We start from the raw sequence: 18,883 nt of genomic DNA, 5'->3' as shown, positions 1-18,883 counted from the left end.
TCCACTTTAACAGCTGCCATCCATTCCATGCCAAGAAGTCCCTTCCATACAGCCTAGCCACCTGTGGTCATTGCATCTCTCAAAATATGGCAAGGGTCTTCCTGACTCCTTTACATACTGAAACCATTTTTCTAAATGAGCCCAAAATCAGATCTGTGCCTACAATGCATCATATACTGACTGCCTGGCCACAAAGGAACACTTCTCTCAAGACTCAGTAAAACCCAAGCCTGGAGAACTGAATAACATTTTTGCTACCTGCTAGTGTTTTGACTACTGCCCATCATGCCCTGAAATGAGAAATATCTTCCCCACTATCTTTCCCACACCTCCCACAGTGGTATTCCACCACCCACCCAACCGACACAATATCCTTGTTTGTCCTTACTTCACTCCTGCTCCCAAACCGTTGCATCATGGCTTATATCTCTGCAATAAACCTGGTTGCAAGACTTGTCCCATATTTTCTCCCACAACCACCTGCTATAGCCTGTCACAAATATCTCCTGCCCATCAAAGGCAGGACCACTAATGCAGGCAGACATGTGATCTATAGACATTGCAGCAACCACTGTGCTATATTCTTCATGGGTGAAACTACTTAAAAGCTGTCTGTCTGCATGAATGGCACTCCCAAACTGTGGCCAAGAGAGAGCTGGACTACCAAGTTGCAGAGCATGGCTTCCAACATTATGTGCTAGACTGTAATGACTGCTTAACAGCCTTTGCCATCTGGATTCTTCACTCCAATAGTAGCTTTTCTGAACTGCACAGGCGGGAACTCTATCTTCAAAATATTCTTTGTTCCCATAATCAACCTGGTTCCCTGTCCTCCACCTGCCTATCCCCTGCTCCCACTTCATTACTATACATGTTTTCTATGTCACCAGTGCACATACATAGTCCTTCACTTCTCTCGTTTTTTCCCTCCCCTCTATGCAGTACAGCATCCCTATGTTGCACTTAGCATCATGTCCCTGAATGCTCCCACAGGCGGTACTAACATCTTTCCCTGCCCCTTCCTTGCTATCTCTCGCCCATCCTACCCCATGCCTCTTCCATACCCCAACTACTTATCACCGCTAGGCTGCTGCCCATGTTAGACACACTTGCAATCAGGCCTTAGTACCCACAGTCAACAACAGCCATATGTGTGTCTGAGATGTGCATGGGTGAATGTGGATGTGTTTTCTATTGTAGTCTGAAAGCTGAACATTCCTAGCATTCTGTTTCATTGCATCTGTCTATGATTCAGTGTCTCCTCTACATGGTGAACAGCTGCTTCAAGTGGCACACTACGAAGTGATGAAGTGAGTAGGAATGTGGGGAGGGGGGAGAGAACAGCAAATATAAAACAGAGGAAAGTATACATCTAGATACAGACTCTGCAAGCCACCATATGGTGTTTGGTGGAGTGGTACCCTGTAACACTGGACACTGAGAGTGCAGAGATTAATCGTATGAAGCAGGAGACATGTGGGTAGGGTTTAGCAGAGATCAAGCCCAGGAGGCTTTTTGGTTCAGAGGATGTATTGTAAGACTAATAATTCGCATCTATGTAATTCATAGAAGCTGTTATTTCGAGAGAGAGAGAGACAGAGGGGGTGGGGAATGATATGACTGCATTCACAGATGGCCCTGCTTCTCGTAGAGCAGTACACAGTCCAGTTACATTAATGTGACTACCACCTATGTTCAACATCAGTGTGCAATAACCACTCACAGATGGCAGTTGGTAGCACTGGCAGTGGAGATTACATAAAACATGTTGTGCAGGACACGGAAAAAAGTGCAGCTGTTGGCATAATGCACAAACAGACTGATTTACAGGATGACCAAAAGGGCTTGACCATTATTAGCTTTCAGGCCTAGGGTGGAAGCATTTCCAAAACGGATAAGTTCATAAACTGTTTGCGTAACATGCCAGTGCCACAACTGCACATCCAATGAGTGACAAGATGTGATGTTTCTTATGAATCATGTTTTATACTCCAACAAATAAATGGCTGTTGAGATGTATGGCATGAAATGTCTGAAAGTAAATACCCTGCAATGATTATCAGAAGGGTCAAGGCTGCGGGAGGGAGTGTTATAGTCTGGGGAATGTTTTCATGGTATTCCCTGTGTGATCTCATCATTCTGGAAGCCACAATGGATCAAAACAAGTATGTATCTACCTTGGAGACCATGTCCATCTCTACATGCAGTTTGGTTTTCCTTGCAGAACAATGCGATGTGTCACACAACACACAGTGTATGTGCATAATTCAGAGAGAACCAGGATGAGTTTACCGTGCTCCCTGGCCAGTAAACCCCTGGTTTTAAACCAAATCGAGAATCTGTGGTGCCATCTTGATCAGGCTATCTGCATCATGGTTCCTCAAGAGTGAACTCCAGTACACGGCACTGGAGTTGGCATGGCTCCAAATCCCTGTTGGTATCTTCCAGAACCTTCCTGACTATTTTCTTGCACTTCTCACAGTGGTCTGTAATGTGAAAGGTGGTTATTCACGATTTTGACAGGTGGTCACACTATTGTGACTGGACAGCGTGTGCTTGTGATGGGACTGGAGGAGCATGTGGTGGGTAGTTGCACAGAACCAGTCTTGCATCTGAATATTCCACACGGAAATGAGCCATTTGACATGAGGCTGGAACTGACAACCAGCCAACCAGGGATAGAGATATGATGCAAATAATTCAACTCATTATTACATAAAAGACAACTAATGAAGAATTTTAATATAGTTCTAAATATATTCCAAATACAACAAACATAACAAAATATAATTGTAAATAAAAATAGCTTTTATAATGACAGAACAGAATATGTAAAACTAAAATCCCTTCACTGAATAATAATCTATTGGTAGAAAATAGAAATTTATTATCTTGCACATCTTTACAGTACAATTATACCTGAATTATCCGGAAGTCACAGTGTCATTTCACTGTTGGCCAATATACCCACAGTTTTTAATCTGTGTGTCTTTAACAATTGCACCAGACCAAGCAGATGATAGGAGATGCTCGTTTGTTGTCTAAAATTTGCCAAGTTACCTTATAAATTTTTTACCTTGTTTTGCTTGCAGTGGGAAGGTGGATAGCTGAGTACACCAGTTTTACTCTGTTTTAACAAAGAAGCTTTAGTGCTCTTGTATGTCAAAAATTTATGTTTAGTTTTTATGTGAATGACACCAAAAAATAACTACACGATAATACCGTAACTATGAAATGATACCAGAAATTGTGTTGTTTATGTAATTATACCTATTTATAAAAAAGGAATACAAAATAAATCTCAGTCCCCATTGAGATAGGAGTGGTGCATTGCTCATATAAGTATGCTATCCTGGTTTCATCTGACAAATTCATTACATGTCAAGTACATCTTACAAGACACCACCAACATGAAACTTCCTGGCAGATTAAAACTGAGTGCCAGACTGAGACTCGAACTCGGGACCTTTGCCTTTCGCGGGCAAGTGCTCTACCAACTGAGCTACCCAAGCACGACTCACGCCCTGTCCTCACAGCTTTACTTCTACCAGTAGAGCACTTGCCTGCGAAAAGCAAAGGTCCCGAATTTGAGTCTCGGTCCAGCACACAGTTTTAATCTGCCAGGAAGTTTCATATCAGCACACACTCTGCTGCAGAGTGAAAATCTCATTCTACCACCAACATGGTTGTGGTAGTGTGGTAGTGCGGTAGTGTTCCGCTACTGAACACTAAATAGAAACAAATTCTGTTGTTTGCTATTTAAGGCTTTCACAACACAATAACTTCTGCAGAGTCTTGGGTACATTGTCTACATCTACACACACATACATACACACACACACACACACACACACACACACACACACACACACACATACATACACACACATTCTTCAAACCACTCTGAAGTGCATGGCAGAGGAACTTTTAACATGGTATCACATGTTACGGATTCTTCCTGTTCCAATTGTATGTGGAGCATGGAAAGAATGATTGCTGAAATACCTCTATGCATGCTGTAATTAGTCTATTCTTTCTTTTATTGTCCCTATGAGAGCAATACGAGGGGGCTGAACTAAACCTTCAGATTCTTCACTTAATATTGGTTATAGGCATTTTATAAGTAGGTTTTCTCATGATAAAAGTCACCTGTCTGCAAGGGTCTACCAATCCTGGCTTTTCAATATTTCCATGATGCTATCCCAAGAATCAAACAAACCTGTGATCATTTGTGCTGCCCTTCCTTGTATATATTCAATATCTCCAGTTCGTCCTATTTGGTATGGTTCACACATACTTGCGCAAAACTTCAAGATGGAATGCACAAATGGTCTGCAGGCTCCTTATAGAGTGAATGCATTTTCCCAGTATCCTGACAATGAAACAAAGTCTGCCGCCTGCCTTACCTGTGACTGAACCTTTGTGGTCATTCCATTTCACCTTGACACAAGGTTTTGCTAAAACTATGCAACACTTTACTGTGGTATCCTCTTGTCATCTTCAGGCAAAAATGATGACTTGTAAGGAAAAGTCACCAAAATGCTAATGCACATGTACTCATTAGGATTATGGTAAAAAATAACCTAGTGATAGGCTACCAAATCTGGCACTGCAAAGTTCTTCTTCTTAGCTCTCTTACGCATCATCCTCTGAATTCAGTGCCACTGTTGGATCCTTTGCCTTGCCAAGGTTGTACTCTGTACCTCTGTTAATTAATTTACCAGATATGTAGATGTGGGTAGCCTCTTTGATAATACAGTTCCAAGAAGAGGTAAAAGTGATGAGCATCTTGACATTTTTAAAGCCTATCCCTCAGCAACAGCTTCTGTCTTGTTACAGGAGCACTCTTACCTTTAATCTGTCACTCTGTACATCAGTCATGATAGTGCTAGTATGATTATTATGTGCAAAACAGAATAACTAGAAAATTATGTGTGCTGAAAACAAGATTTATTAGAAACACATGTATCTGACTGAAGTAACTAACCTTGTTATATTTGTGGCCCAGTGGGAGTGTAAAACCAATCCATACTGGAGGGCACACTAAGAACGCAACAAACAGCAACATTGTTCTCCATGCTGCCCAGTTTAAACTTCCTTGCCAGAGTTCCTGAATCACAGAATCAGCACCACTTATCAAACTTTAGTTGCAGACATACAGAATACCTTACAATACATGATTAACATTTTATTTGTATACTAACAAAGGAAATTTCTGGATGGTATAACACGTAAAATAAATGAAAGGCAACTGCCTACTTAGAGCTGATTGATGTGTGGTGCCTAGAAATATGCAACAAGAAAAGTGTAGGTCAGAAATCAAACCCACATAAACTCAGACATTTATTTTACTTGGATTAATGTCAGAAGTACAGTTCCAAAAAAAAAAAAAAAAAAAAAAAATGAAAAACAAAGGTTAAACATCAAACCGGAGAAATCAGCTACTTAACCAAAGAACAAACAATGCACTTCACCGGTTGGTCTCTTGTTCCCACAAAGGTATTCACACTAGTTTTCAAGCTCTTGCTCTTTCTCGACCAAAAGTGCATACATTCACAGACAAAACCAAATGCACACACTACTAGCTGTGGTGAGAGACAGCTTGCCTGTTTATTTATTTATTCTTTGCCCATGGACTCTAAGCCCAGTCTGATGACTGTTTTTAAGGAAAATGGATACACCGAGAAACAGATTCGTCGGGCTATGGAATTTGGAACGTCTCTGGAGGTACTCGAAGAGGAACATAGATCTGTGGCCTTTCTTCCTTATGCTGGAGGCTTATCATTTAAGATTGGACGAATTTTAAGGAGTTTTAACATTAAGAGTGTGTTCCGTCCACCCTATAAGATTAGGGCTCTGCTCGGCTCTGTGAAGGATGATTTGGGACTTAGGAAACCCGGGGTGTACAAAATCCCATGTCAATGTGGGAAAGCTTACATTGGCCATTCTATTCGCACAGTGAATGACAGATGTGTGGAACATGGCCGTCACACAAGGCTACAACAGCCGGAAAAATTGGCCGTAGCAGAACACTGCCTGAATGAGGGACACAAAATGAAATTTGAGGAAACTGTTGTAATTGCCAACATTTCCAGTTTTTGGAATAGTGTGTATAAAGAGGCGATTGAAATTAGGTTGGCTGATAATTTAATCAACAGGGACAATGGGTTTCCTCTTAGCCAAACGTGGAATCCTGTATTATCTCGGATCAAAACTGAACGTTCTTCGGTGCGGCCTTGATTGCGATATATCGTTGCCAGCAGTGTTTCACTAAGGGCGGCGCCACCTCCCTGTTTTGGAAGCCAGAAACCGTGATGGGCGGCGCATGCGCCGTGTACCGAATGGTGGCCGATATAGGACGTCGAATTGCAATCTCGCGTCAGTTCTCAGCGGGACTCATCAGCAGAAGCAGCATTTCCTGAAGATGGCGAACAGTTGGATCGCCGAAATATCGAGTCAAGTTGATTTTAGGATCTGGCAGCAAACCCAAAGAGACTTTCATGCCTGTCCTTTATTTAAATATAATTTTTTTTTATTTGACTTTTCACTGATGAAAACGCACAATATTTTTACACCTTTTCGAACATGAATTTGGTCCAATTAAATATGCATGCTAACTGGAGACTGAATTTAAGTAAATCACCAAAACAATGGAAAAACATGAGCCAGTGTAGACGAACATGAGTATATTACACAGACATAAGACACAAATATTATTTTACATGTAGGTAGAATTCTTGTTATCAAAGAAATAGTTACTGCTGTCATTACATGAACTGACTACTTGCAGAATAATTATGCAGAAACAGCTATTAATTAATATAATTTCATGACACACTTAACTGAAAAATGAACTATTGTGAGAAAATAAAACACCTACAGCTATCCTTATGATTTTATTTATTTTGTTTCGATACTTCAATGTGCCCTCTTCTGGCTGTAGCTAATGCAGAAGGGGTTGATACAATCCCTATATACAGGGTGACACAGAAAAATGGGAACATATCTACAATACAATAAAACTAGAAGTGGTGAAGGAAAGAAATTACATTCATAATAATTGAAACCTTACAATTTTCCCACTTACAAAACATTGATGGCATTTATCACTTTTTAAATATTACACCCTTTAGATGGCATCCTCCTGTATGTATATATTTGTGAAATCTGCTGTTGAGATTCCTCATTGACTGCTACAACATCTCAGCTGGGATACTGTGAATTGCATCCCGAATTCTCTGTTTTAACTCATCCAGTGTTCTTGGTCAAGTTGTGTAGACTTTGGTCTTGAGGTAGCCCCACAAGAAAAAAATCACAAACAGATCAATCTTGGCAATCTAGGGGGCCAGGGAATGTTACCGAATCACGCAATCACATGGTTGCCAAACAATTCTCACAAATATGCCATTGATTGCTGTGCAGTGTGTGATGTCACTCTGTTCTGTTGAAACCAGGCTTCTTGAACGTTTGGAAAGTTGTTCAATGCAGATGTAACAAAAGTTTGTAACATTTCCACATAACAATCGACACTGACAGTTATTGTGTTTCCCTGTTCATTTGCAAAAAATCGGTCTGATAATTCCATGTGATGAAACACTACACCATCTGTCACTTTACTAGTGTGCAAATGGCGCTCATGAATGTCATGAGGATTTGTGTTTGCCCAGCAATGGTAGTTCTGTTTATTCACATAACCTGTGAGACGAAAATGTGCCTCATCTGACATCCACAACTTGTTTACAAATTCATCATCATCATTTTGTTATCATTTGTTGACAGAATCCTAATCGTAACTGGTAATTGTCATCTTTAGAGGGGATATAACTATTACTGAAAATTGTAGTTGTATATACAAACATAAGGTATCAGTTGTTGAGTTTTTACAGTCGTTAACAACGATTGGGAACGAAACTCCTGAAATGAGCTGCTAATTGGATTCTGTGAACTGATGGATAATAATAGTAATTTCAAATTACACTACCAGAAGTATAAATTCTGATATGCAGGGTCTGGCAGAACGAATAGTAAGATTTGTCATATAGTGTGGCATGCTACATTGCTCAGTGACTCATTAGGTCATCATCTTGAGTTGAAACAACGTGGCAGCCCCAGATCATCAAACAATTTCATGATTAGTGTAGCTGTTCAGGATTACTGCATCTTGTGCAAAGAAGAAAAGTCCAGGGAGAAGAAGGACTCAGCAGACCACAGAGCAAGAGTCGGAGGTGCATCAAGTACTTATCTGAAGTTATTACCGCTCTGCTGCCAGACATGCATTGGGTTCCCAGCGACACATCATCCGTGACAACTTGCACGTCCACCCACACAAAATCTAGGTTGTACAGAAAAAAAAAAAACAACAAAAGCAGGACAGAGTTTCCCGACTAGGTTCACTTTGCACTTCCTGACTTCTTCTTTATTTCTTCCAGTGGAAATACATGAAGGGTTAAATGTACACCACACAACATCATACTACAGCTGAACTCAAGGAAAGGATGAAAACAGCTGTGGAGTAGATTGCAATGACCATGCTAAATCAGTGGATGGGGACTTTCATTCACTGCCTAGAGAACTGCATGGAAAGTAATGGCGACCATCTGTAAGGTGTCATAGTCAAAGCCGAGTAAGGGGCAGATATGATTTATAATGGTGTACATTTTTCTTTATAAAATATTGAATCACAACACCTTCTGATGTTTAAATTTCCAGATGTTATTTTATTTGAGCAACTAGTTTCAGCACTACACTATGCCACCTTCAGGCCCCTGTGTGAAGACAAGAACGATAACAATGTGAGTACATAATAAAAGGGGCAGCATAGGTATCATATACAGTGGTAATATGCAGTGACATATAGCAACATGAAACAGTACAGGGAGTAATATCAAAGCTAAAGATAAATTATGGAATAAAATGAGAGAACAGTTGCAACTATAGAACAAAATATATATGCCATATGATCGTAAAGAAGAACCTAATAAATGGAGGTCAATACTGTGTGTTATGCATGGATAATCAACATGTAATACTAATGTCAATGTCTGTGAAACATCTGGAGCACAACAGTCACAGTCATATACTGATGAGTGCAAACTGAAGGTAAAATATTTATTTGTATGTTGTCATATACTAGTGAAACATAAAACAACTTAACAGAGGTCAACTCCTCATTAACTACCTGTATCACCTTGTTTTGTATAGTAATAATAACTAATAAAACAAGAATATATAGTTACATCAATGCAATCTGTCAATCACAGGTTCATAAGGTGCCAATTATTTAATAAAAACATTGTTAATGAACCAAACTGTGGATCTAATGTAATATACCATAACAAATTTCCACTTAGCAAGAAGTATTGAAATATGTGGGAAATGTGATAACCAACAGTATCATGAAAGTGAAGGTCTGCTGGTAGGCATGTACAGCTAGGCATTATGCTAAATAATTAACTATGAAGTAAGTTTAAAGAAGAGCACTGCAATACATACACATTATATTAGAAAGACATTCAGTCAATGACAAAAGGCATGTAACTCTATATGACATATAGCCCTTAACGGGGGTAAGACAATGGAAAACAAGACCTGTGACCAGAAAATGTGTCAAGGTATACTATACAATGTGTAATATGTCAATTAGTATCTTCATAAATGGTTAAATTAGAATTGGATATCAAGTAATATAGCACAATACTATGTTGAGTATTATCAAAGCATTAGAGGTGCAGGTGTGCAATCTGAACAACATACCAATGTCAACTAATAAATGAAGCAGACATATGTGTTGCTTGTGTCTGTATGTGTGGATGGATATGTGCGTGTGTGCGAGTGTATACCTGTCTTTTTTCCCACAAAGGTAAGTCTTTCCTCTCCCGGGATTGGAATGACTCCTTACCCTCTCCCTTAAAACCCACTTCCTTTCGTCTTCCCCTCTCCTTCCCTCTTTCCTGATGAGGCAACAGTTTGTTGCGAAAGCTTGAATTTTGTGTGTATATTTGTGTTTGTTTGTGTGTCTATCGACCTGCCAGCACTTTCGTTCGGTAAGTCACCTCATCTTTGTTTTTATATATAATAGTTTATTGTTTGATATAACACCTAGCCATGCACCTGCCTATCAGCAGATTTCTCACTTTCATGATACTGTTGGCTATCATCTTTTCCACATATTTCAACACTTCTTGCTAAGTGGAAATTTGTTATGGTATATTACATTATATTCACAGTTTGGTTAATTAACAATGTTTTTATTAAATAATTGGCACCTTATGAATCTGTGAATGACAGATTGCATTGATGTAGCTATATATTCTTGTTTTATTAGTTATTATTACTATACAGAACAAGGTGATACAGGTAGTTAACATGGAGTTGACCTCTGTTAAGTTGTTTCATGTTTTACTAGCATATGACAACATATAAATAAATATTTTACCTTCAGTTTGGATTCACCAGTATGTGTCTGTTATTGTTTGTTCCAGATGCTTCACAGTCACTGAAATTAGCATTACATCATGATTATCTGAGCATAAGATGTGAGACTGAGGCCCATTTAGTAAGTTTTTTTTTTAAGATTATATGATGTAGATCTTTTGTTCTCTAGTTTACATTAACACAGTGTGCAAAAACTCTCTCATCTTATTCCTTAATTTATCTTTAACTTTGACATTACTCCCTGTACTGTTCAGTATTGTTATGTGTTACTACATATTACCACTGTATATGATACTTACACTGCCCTGTGTGTTATATATTTCACATAGTTATCATTGTTGTCTTTATAAAGGGGCCTGAAGATAGAGTAATGTAGTGCTGAAACAAGCTAGTCAAATAAAATAGCAACTGGAAATTTAGACAGTTGAAGGTGTTATGATTCAACATTTTATAATAAACAGCCAAGGTGCTGCAACCTTTGGTACAAATATGGACTTACAGATATTTTTCTTTGTGTCCAATGTGTGTTCCAACAAATTTGCTGTTAGGTTCTGTTCTTTTTATATGCTACTGTTCATTCCATTGGTGCTTGCTTTATGTATCATACTGTTGATTACTGCTTACATTAGTGTTTACTGTCAAATTTTGGTATATGTGTATATCTTGTAAGGGCTTTGTATTTATTTTCACAAAACAGAGTATTTTATTTGTGAAAAATTTATACATTTTTACAAACGATAAATGAGATCCACCATCATCAAACCCATCATCCCAATGGTGTGTATGTATACTTAGTCAATGGTTGCATAAAGGGCACAGCAATTTAAGGCACATAGAAATTCTATAAAAAAGCTATCTGAAAGCTTTGTTCAATAGAGGAGGATTCAGAGAAAAAACAAAAATGTTAATTCAGAAGAACTGCTTCAGTGCAGGGTTTATAAAGGTCACCCTAAAGCACTAAAATTAAATATTTTCTTATTACCATAAGCTTATAGCTGGTTCATTCTGCAAAAGAAACTATTGTTTTTCTTACGGTCAGTTAGTTAGAACATTTATACTAATTGTTAATGTGACTTGTCCCAAATCTGTGTGTAGCAACATACAACAGGATTTCTGAGATCAATAAAAATTAAATCAAAAGAATATAAAAGTACACTACACTACGGCAAGAAGTTTGAACTGGTAATCATGGATAGCCAGAGTACTGTGAGTTAGAAACTGTGTGTTATTCACTGAACACTACAAATAATCATTTGGCATGAGGTTAAGTGATTTACTGTTCTTTCAGTATCCTTTAATACACAGAAACTTCTGAAGTATTTATTGAGTTCAGACAATGTAATGTTTACCTTTAAGAGCAAAGTTAATTTATAAACAAAATTTTATAGATCAGTTGACTGAACAATTAATATGTGACAAACATATAGATACTAAAAAAAAAGCATCTTGTGAGTATTATTTCAAACAGTAAGGTAAATGATCAATATTTTGTCCCCACACAGATCCAGTTCCCATACTCTAGTCTTTGTGAATGCTTAAGTGCTATAGCCAGTCTTTGTTAGTGGTGAAGCATTGGTGTCAAGATTTCTGTGTACATAGGATAGCTTTGTTTTATAACATAAACAGCAGTGTAATGTATAACTGCGATCAGAGCCAGCTCTACCATACTGTTGAATTAGGTAGACACTTCAGAGTGTTCAGATTTGTGAGGTGGAAGTTCATGAAATTTTGACAAATTTTGTTTTCAGTCCAATTACATTATTAGATGTTTTGCCTCCTGATCAGCATAATATAAAAGTATTACTCTTGTGGCTACACAAGAAGCATTAGTCATGAACTAGGTGCTCACCTGCTCACTAGTTGTGAAGGTAATACATTCATGACAATGAACTTAAATGTATGTCTACATCTACATCTATACTCTGAAAACCTCTGTGAACTGCATGGCATAGGGTACTTCCCATTGTATAGTTATTGTGCTTTTTCCCATTACACTCATATACAGGGTGCTGGAAGCATGAGTAGTTAAAAACCTCCTGTGTGCACTACGTTAACATAATCTTGTCTTCTTGGACCTGTGGAAGGGATATCTAGGGGATTATACTAAATTCTTAGATACAGTACTTGAAGTTGGTTCTAGAAACTTCCTAAGAAGGCTTTCACAGGACAGTTTGTGTGTATCTTCAGGTCTGCCAGCTCATTCTTTCAGCATTTCCACAACATTTCCCCTTGGATCAAATAAAACTGGGAACACTTGTGCTGCCTTCCTTTCTATACCTTCAATATCCTCTCCTTAGTCCTATTTGATATGGGTCCCACACACCTGAGCAACATTATAGGATAGATTACATGAGCATTATGTATTAATAGCCTTCCTAGGCTCATTGCATTTCTCTAGTATACTAGCAATGACCTGCAGTCTTTTGAAATTGTTTATTTATGCATTACCATATCTGAAAGCAGTCATCAATGATGTATGGCACTTACCACTGAAAGCACATTGCTTATGGGAACCAAAGTACATACAGAACAGGACTGTCTCCTGGATGGAGAGTGCAGCAATTTATATAAACACAGAATATTCCAGAATATGGAAAAAGGGACCAGTAGTCTGTCACCAGCTTTACCTACAAATGAGCTGATGTGATCATTCCATTTCATATCCCTACAAGTTGTTAAACACAGGTATTTGTATGGATTGACCAGTTCCTACCAGACTCATTGATACTGTCACATTGTAACCACAATCAAGATCAAATCTGAAAGCAGGGTAGTCAATCATGTACAACATTAGCACTGAAAACAAATTACTTATGGGAACAGGAGTACATAAGGAACGTAATTGTCTCTTGGATGGAGAGTGCTGTAATTTATAGAAACATTGAATATTCCAGAATATCGAAAAATTACAAACATATGAAATTTCAAGAACCTTTTAAAAATGATAAACACTAAATAACAAGTATTTCCTAGTGATTGGATTTTAACTGATCACCAACAGCAGTTCAACCAGTATGCTAAACCACTATTCCATATTGCATGCAGCACTACTTGCAGCACTGCTCCCTCTCCTGGAGAAACAGAGAACTGCTGTTTCGAAGTGCTCATTAAAGTTGATTACAGCATCCTAGATTTACATCTTATCAGTAGTCCTCTGTATGGCTGTGCTGGAGTATCCTCACATTTGACTCATGTTGTCACATCCTCTTCACAATGACAAGCATCGAAGGTAGCCCCTCCTGTCAAAGAACTGTAATTGTCAAGTGGAGCTGCAGCTTCCTTCAACAAGAACCCCCCCCTCATCATTGATCTGCTCCTCTGGACTGTAGTAGGGCTTCATACAGATGACATGGGTGACACCACTCAGCTTTTGTTTCCTTAGTGCAGTGTCACAATCCTTCACTTCATCTGTGACATCCAACAAGTGACAAAGAATAGGCTATGGCCCAAAGTATCACTTTAGCAATTTTTCTGATGATCCCACTTTCCACACAGGTGTAACAATCCCTACCAAGTCTACTGGGCTGTTTCTCACTGGCCAGTGCTTGGCATTATGAAGCTCCTGGTTCTTCCCACGTGTATCCAGCATCCATATGTGAATCAGCTGGCTTGCTTCTTAGGTCCTGGTGATGACGCATTCCATGTAGTCATCTTAAGTATTGCACAGTTCAAATAGAACTATGTATCTATTGTCATTTCAGCCTTGTGACTGTGGACCAGAAACAATGTTGTGAAGCCAGTATTGCCTTGCTTTTCTGTGTTATAAGCAAATGTCATGACAGGCAGTATTGTACCCCAGTCTCTACATTTGACATCAATGTACATTGAGAGCATGTCTGCTAATGTCTTGTTCTATGAGTCCATTTGTCTGCAGGTGGTAGGCCATTTTCATCCTGTGGGTGGTGTCACAACATGAAATTACCTCTGATACTAGTCTTGACTGGAAAAGTTTTTCCATGATTAGAGATCATGTATGGTGCTCTGTGCTTCAAAATTATATCTTCTACAAAGAATCTCGCAATTTACAGTGCTTCATCAGTGAGCACAGCACTGGTTACACCGTACTGGGAGAGGCAGTTAGTGTAGACTATAAATCATCGATTCTCATTTATCAACTTTGAGAATCGCTCCAAGAGGTCAATTCCAGTTTAACCTAGTAATGCTGCTGTGGATGGATTTTGTATCAAATGCCCAGGAGGCAAATGTGACATGCACTTCTGTCATTGGCACTGCTTACAGTGGTTCATGTAGTATCTAATGGATCAGTAGAGACCAGGCCAGTGATATCTGCATATAATTCAGTTTAGATTCTTCACAAACCACAGTTGACCTGATGATGCAGCACAGCAGAAATACTTTAGGCTAGCTGGAATGACGAGCAACCATTTCTGCCCCATTGGAGCATACTTACTCTTATCAATAACCCATTTATTAATTAGAATTTTTCTTTGATCAGTTTCTCCACCATCAAGACCTTTTTTTTCCGTTCAGCAGCAGAGTCATTTACTGCAGCAATGACAGATTTCATCCATGCTGCTGTGTTCCCCCAATGGATAACTTGAGAGACAGTCAGTGACCTCATGTTTGTGTCGGTTTTTGCATACCACTGTGAAGGCGTACTCTTGAAGCTTCAGTGTCCATCTCAAAAGTCACGCCAATGGATTTTTCAGACTAGTCAGATAGCATAGAGAATGAAACACCTGCAGCTGTTGTTTTGATGTTATTTATTACACAGAACCAGTTTCGATGGCTCAGTACACCAACTTCAGGCGTTAACTGATGCAGAGAGAGTGAACTCCCAATGCTGTACACCCCCATCTCTGTCAGTTAAGACCTGAAGATGACATACTGAATCACTGAAAATGGCTGCTATATATAATAAATAACATCCAAAGGACGGCAGCAGGTATTTTGTTTCATTATGAAAGTGAATGGCTGAAGTCCCACAAACCTTCAATCAGAAGGATCAACATATGAAAGCATAGAGAATCGTTGTCCATCACAGCAGTGAATGGTTTGAAAAAAATGTGGCTGGAATGTGTTGATGGCCAAATCAACTGCAATGTATTCGTTATTGGTTGTAGAGAAGTTCATCTAGGACTTTGAGAGTACTCAGAAAGCATAACGTAATACCTTTCCAGCAAACATGCACTAGAACTGCACCTATTCCATAGCTGCATTGGTGTGAAGGTCTGTCTCGGCATTCTCGTCATACATTTTTATGGCTGGATATGACATTAATGCCTCCTTAAAAACAAAGAAAGATATTTTCTGTGCCTCACTCCAAGGCCATTTGCAATTTGGTGTCTCCCTAGATAAGTTTTTTCAAGGAATATGCCTGTATGAAAAGTGAGAGTATTGACAAAAGTTACTAAAGCACTACTTTGGACTGTACCTATGACAGAACAAAGCTCTTCGAATCTGTTGTTTTAACAGAATGTAGTCATAATCTTATTCTTAGGCATTATAAGCAGTCACAGACTGTGCCAGACCAGAGCTCCAGACAGACGAAGCTATTGCAGCAAGCACACATAGTAAAGACTGCTCTGAATGGTTGTTTGCCTTTGAAGACATTGTTATCCTGCTGTCAACAATGAGACAAGTTCCAGTCATCAATCCAAATGTTCAGGTACATTGAGGAACTTTTGTTAACTGCAAAAAGCTACTCTGACTCAAAATAGAAATTACATAGCAGCAACAATCATAAGGACCACAGGTTGTCAAGGAGAACTTTAAACTCTGCTCAAACAGGCTGTGACCGACTGGTTACCCCATCGTCCTCAGCCCACAGACATCACTGGATGCATATATGCGGAGGCATGTGGTCAGCACACTGCTGTCTCAGCTGTATGTCTGTTTATGAGACCAGAGCCACCACCTCTCAATAGAGTGGATCCTCAGTTTGCCTCACAAAGGCTGAGCACACCCCACGCACCAACAGTACTCAGCAGACTGGATGGTCACACATCCAAGTGCTAGTCCAGTCCGACAGTGCTTAACTTCAGTGAACTGACAGGAACCTGTGTTACCACTGCAGCAAGGTCATTGGCTTCAAGAACTTTGGATGACAAATGTCACAAGAAGTCACAATTCATCCCAAAATATATGTGTGTAGGAACAGCCAAATCAGTGTAGGATGGGCAGCACAGTGCCACTGACAATGAATTATGCTTCGATTCCACTACTGACAGTACAGTGGAAGAAGCTGTTATCTAACTGCGAACATGGTTTGGCCTGATTGAGGAACAACGTTGGCTAGTTTTGGGAATTCTGTGTCAATTTTCAGACACTTTCCAGTCCAGAGTGAAGAAAACACAAACCAAGGGGCGCATGGTAAAATGCCATATTAATGCGGGATTATCCACCACATAGCCAGTGCTCATGCAGGGTGTCACTGGCTGAGTGGTGTAGCACAGTTCAGAAAGAAGTGGAGAAGATACTGCAAGATGATATTATTGAATCTTCAGAGTGTACTTGGTCCTCTCCTACGGTCCTTGGGAAGTAGGACAGCAAAGAGTGCAGAGTATTTCTGCATCAACTAATGACGACTCAACAAAATCATGAATGAAGAAGTCTACTGAATGCTGTGCACTGATGGCACCCTAGATTTCTTGAGAGGAGCAAAGTATTTCTCAGCTATGGTCATGCAGACAGGTTACTAGTAGATCAAGGTCAATGAAGCCGACAGGGAAAATACTGCCATCATAACACCTAGTGGCTTCAATTCAAAGTCATGTGGTTTGAACTATGTAATGCCCCAGCCACCTTAGAGCATATGATGGTCTATCTGCTCCAACAACTCTCAAGGACAATGTGTCATTGCTATGTGCATGACACTGTAATTTCTTTGAAGACATTTGAAGAACATTTAATTTGCTCGACAACTCTTTTAAAGTGTGTTCAGACTGCAGGCCTCTGCCTCAATCTGAAAAAGTGCCTCTTTGTTGCCCAAGAAACAGAAATCTTGAGGCATCTAGTTCATGGTGATCCACAGAAAATAAGAGCAGTCTCAGATTTTCTGACTGTTAGGCACACTAGTGACGTGAAAAGATTTCTTGTAATGTGTTCATACTACCGGTGATTCATTAACGGCTTCAGTGCCAAGACAATCTCTTGCAACAACTACAGTAAGGAGATGCCAAATTTTCCTGAAATGAGGCAGAAGGAAGGCACTTCCTTGTTCTTAAAGAGATGCTAACATCTTCTCCAATCATAGAACTGTTTATGATAATGCTGAAACAGAACTTCACAATGACACTCACAGCTTATGGGATAGATGCAGTACAGTTCAAATTCAGGAAGGTGTTGAAAAGGCTGAAAAGCTTGGGGTTTCCAGAGTACTCTTCAAGTCTGAGATGAACTACTCTACAACTGAAAATGGGTGTCTTGCAGTAATTTGGGACATCAACAAGTTCTAACCAAATTTATTTGGCAAGCCATTCACAACTGTGATGGATCACCATTCTCTATGCTGGCTGACTATCCTGGTAAATCCATTGGGTCATCTGGTGAGATGTGCACTGAAAAACAAGTGCCCATAGTTTCCAATTGTGACTTTCAGCACAATCAGTTTCATACTGCTGGACACAGTCTTGTTTAGCTGGCAACTGTAAGCATTCAACAATCCAAAAAAGTCTTTGAATTGTGTACGGCCCTGTCAGGTTGGTCATTGATGAGATTTCCTGGAAGCTTGATATCTGTCCATGGAAGATTCTCATTTGTCACATCCTCACTTCCATAGGTGGTCACCTTGATTAGTTTTCCTGAACTTGGCAGGTAGGTGAGTGGCTGGTATCATTGTACAGTGACAGCAAATAGCTCTGGCATATTGGGTAGCAGTCTCATGTAGGGTATGGCAATGGGCTTCAGCCCACAGATTGGCTATAATTGTCTGTAGTTAACTAGCAAGAAAAGGACTGTTGTGATCATTTCCAATCCTGTGTGGCGTAAAGATAGAACAAGTGGTGTTATTAACACAGGATTATTCACCAATTAGTCAGCACTCATTTAGAGAACCAGTACATGAAGCCGAGTACAGAACAATTCTATAGCTGCCAACATACATTCCATGTAAGGACCACAAAGGTAAGATATGAGAAATTAGGACTCATATGGAAGCATATTAACAGTCATTTTTTCCCTCATTCTATCTGTGAGTGGAATAGGAAAGGAAACGACTAGTATTGGTATACAGAACCCTCCACCGTGCACCATATGGTGGCCTGCAGAGTATTTACATAGACATAGATGATTGATGTCTTGCAGCATAATAGTCATCAAACACTTGTCTTCTTTCACTGCAGTAAAGTACAATGTGTGCACGGCAATGCATCATAAAAATGTCTCTTCTTTTGTGGAGCATTATACTTGGCAGAAGAGGTGGTTGTAACTGTGTTGGTCAGATGCTGGGGTGTCTTTCGACGTCTACATCATTAAGTCTATGTTCACT

The 18,883-nt window shown here is 39.4% G+C and overlaps 1 protein-coding gene across 1 annotated transcript in view; it reads right to left on the bottom strand.

The window, feature by feature from the left end:
• Window positions 1-18,883, bottom strand: part of LOC124620279 (serine/threonine-protein phosphatase 6 regulatory ankyrin repeat subunit A) — a 437,897-nt gene that overhangs the window by 96,555 nt on the left and 322,459 nt on the right. Inside the window, exon 17 of the mRNA XM_047146947.1 lies at window positions 4,988-5,110. Coding sequence (XP_047002903.1) covers window positions 4,988-5,110 — 123 coding nt within the window. The remainder of the gene's footprint in view (window positions 1-4,987; window positions 5,111-18,883) is intronic.

Source organism: Schistocerca americana, chromosome 6, assembly GCF_021461395.2.
Source record: "Schistocerca americana isolate TAMUIC-IGC-003095 chromosome 6, iqSchAmer2.1, whole genome shotgun sequence".
Classification (NCBI taxonomy): Eukaryota; Metazoa; Arthropoda; class Insecta; order Orthoptera; family Acrididae; genus Schistocerca; species Schistocerca americana.
Note: the sequence above shows the minus strand (reverse complement) of the source record. Positions and strands in the feature narration are given on the sequence as shown.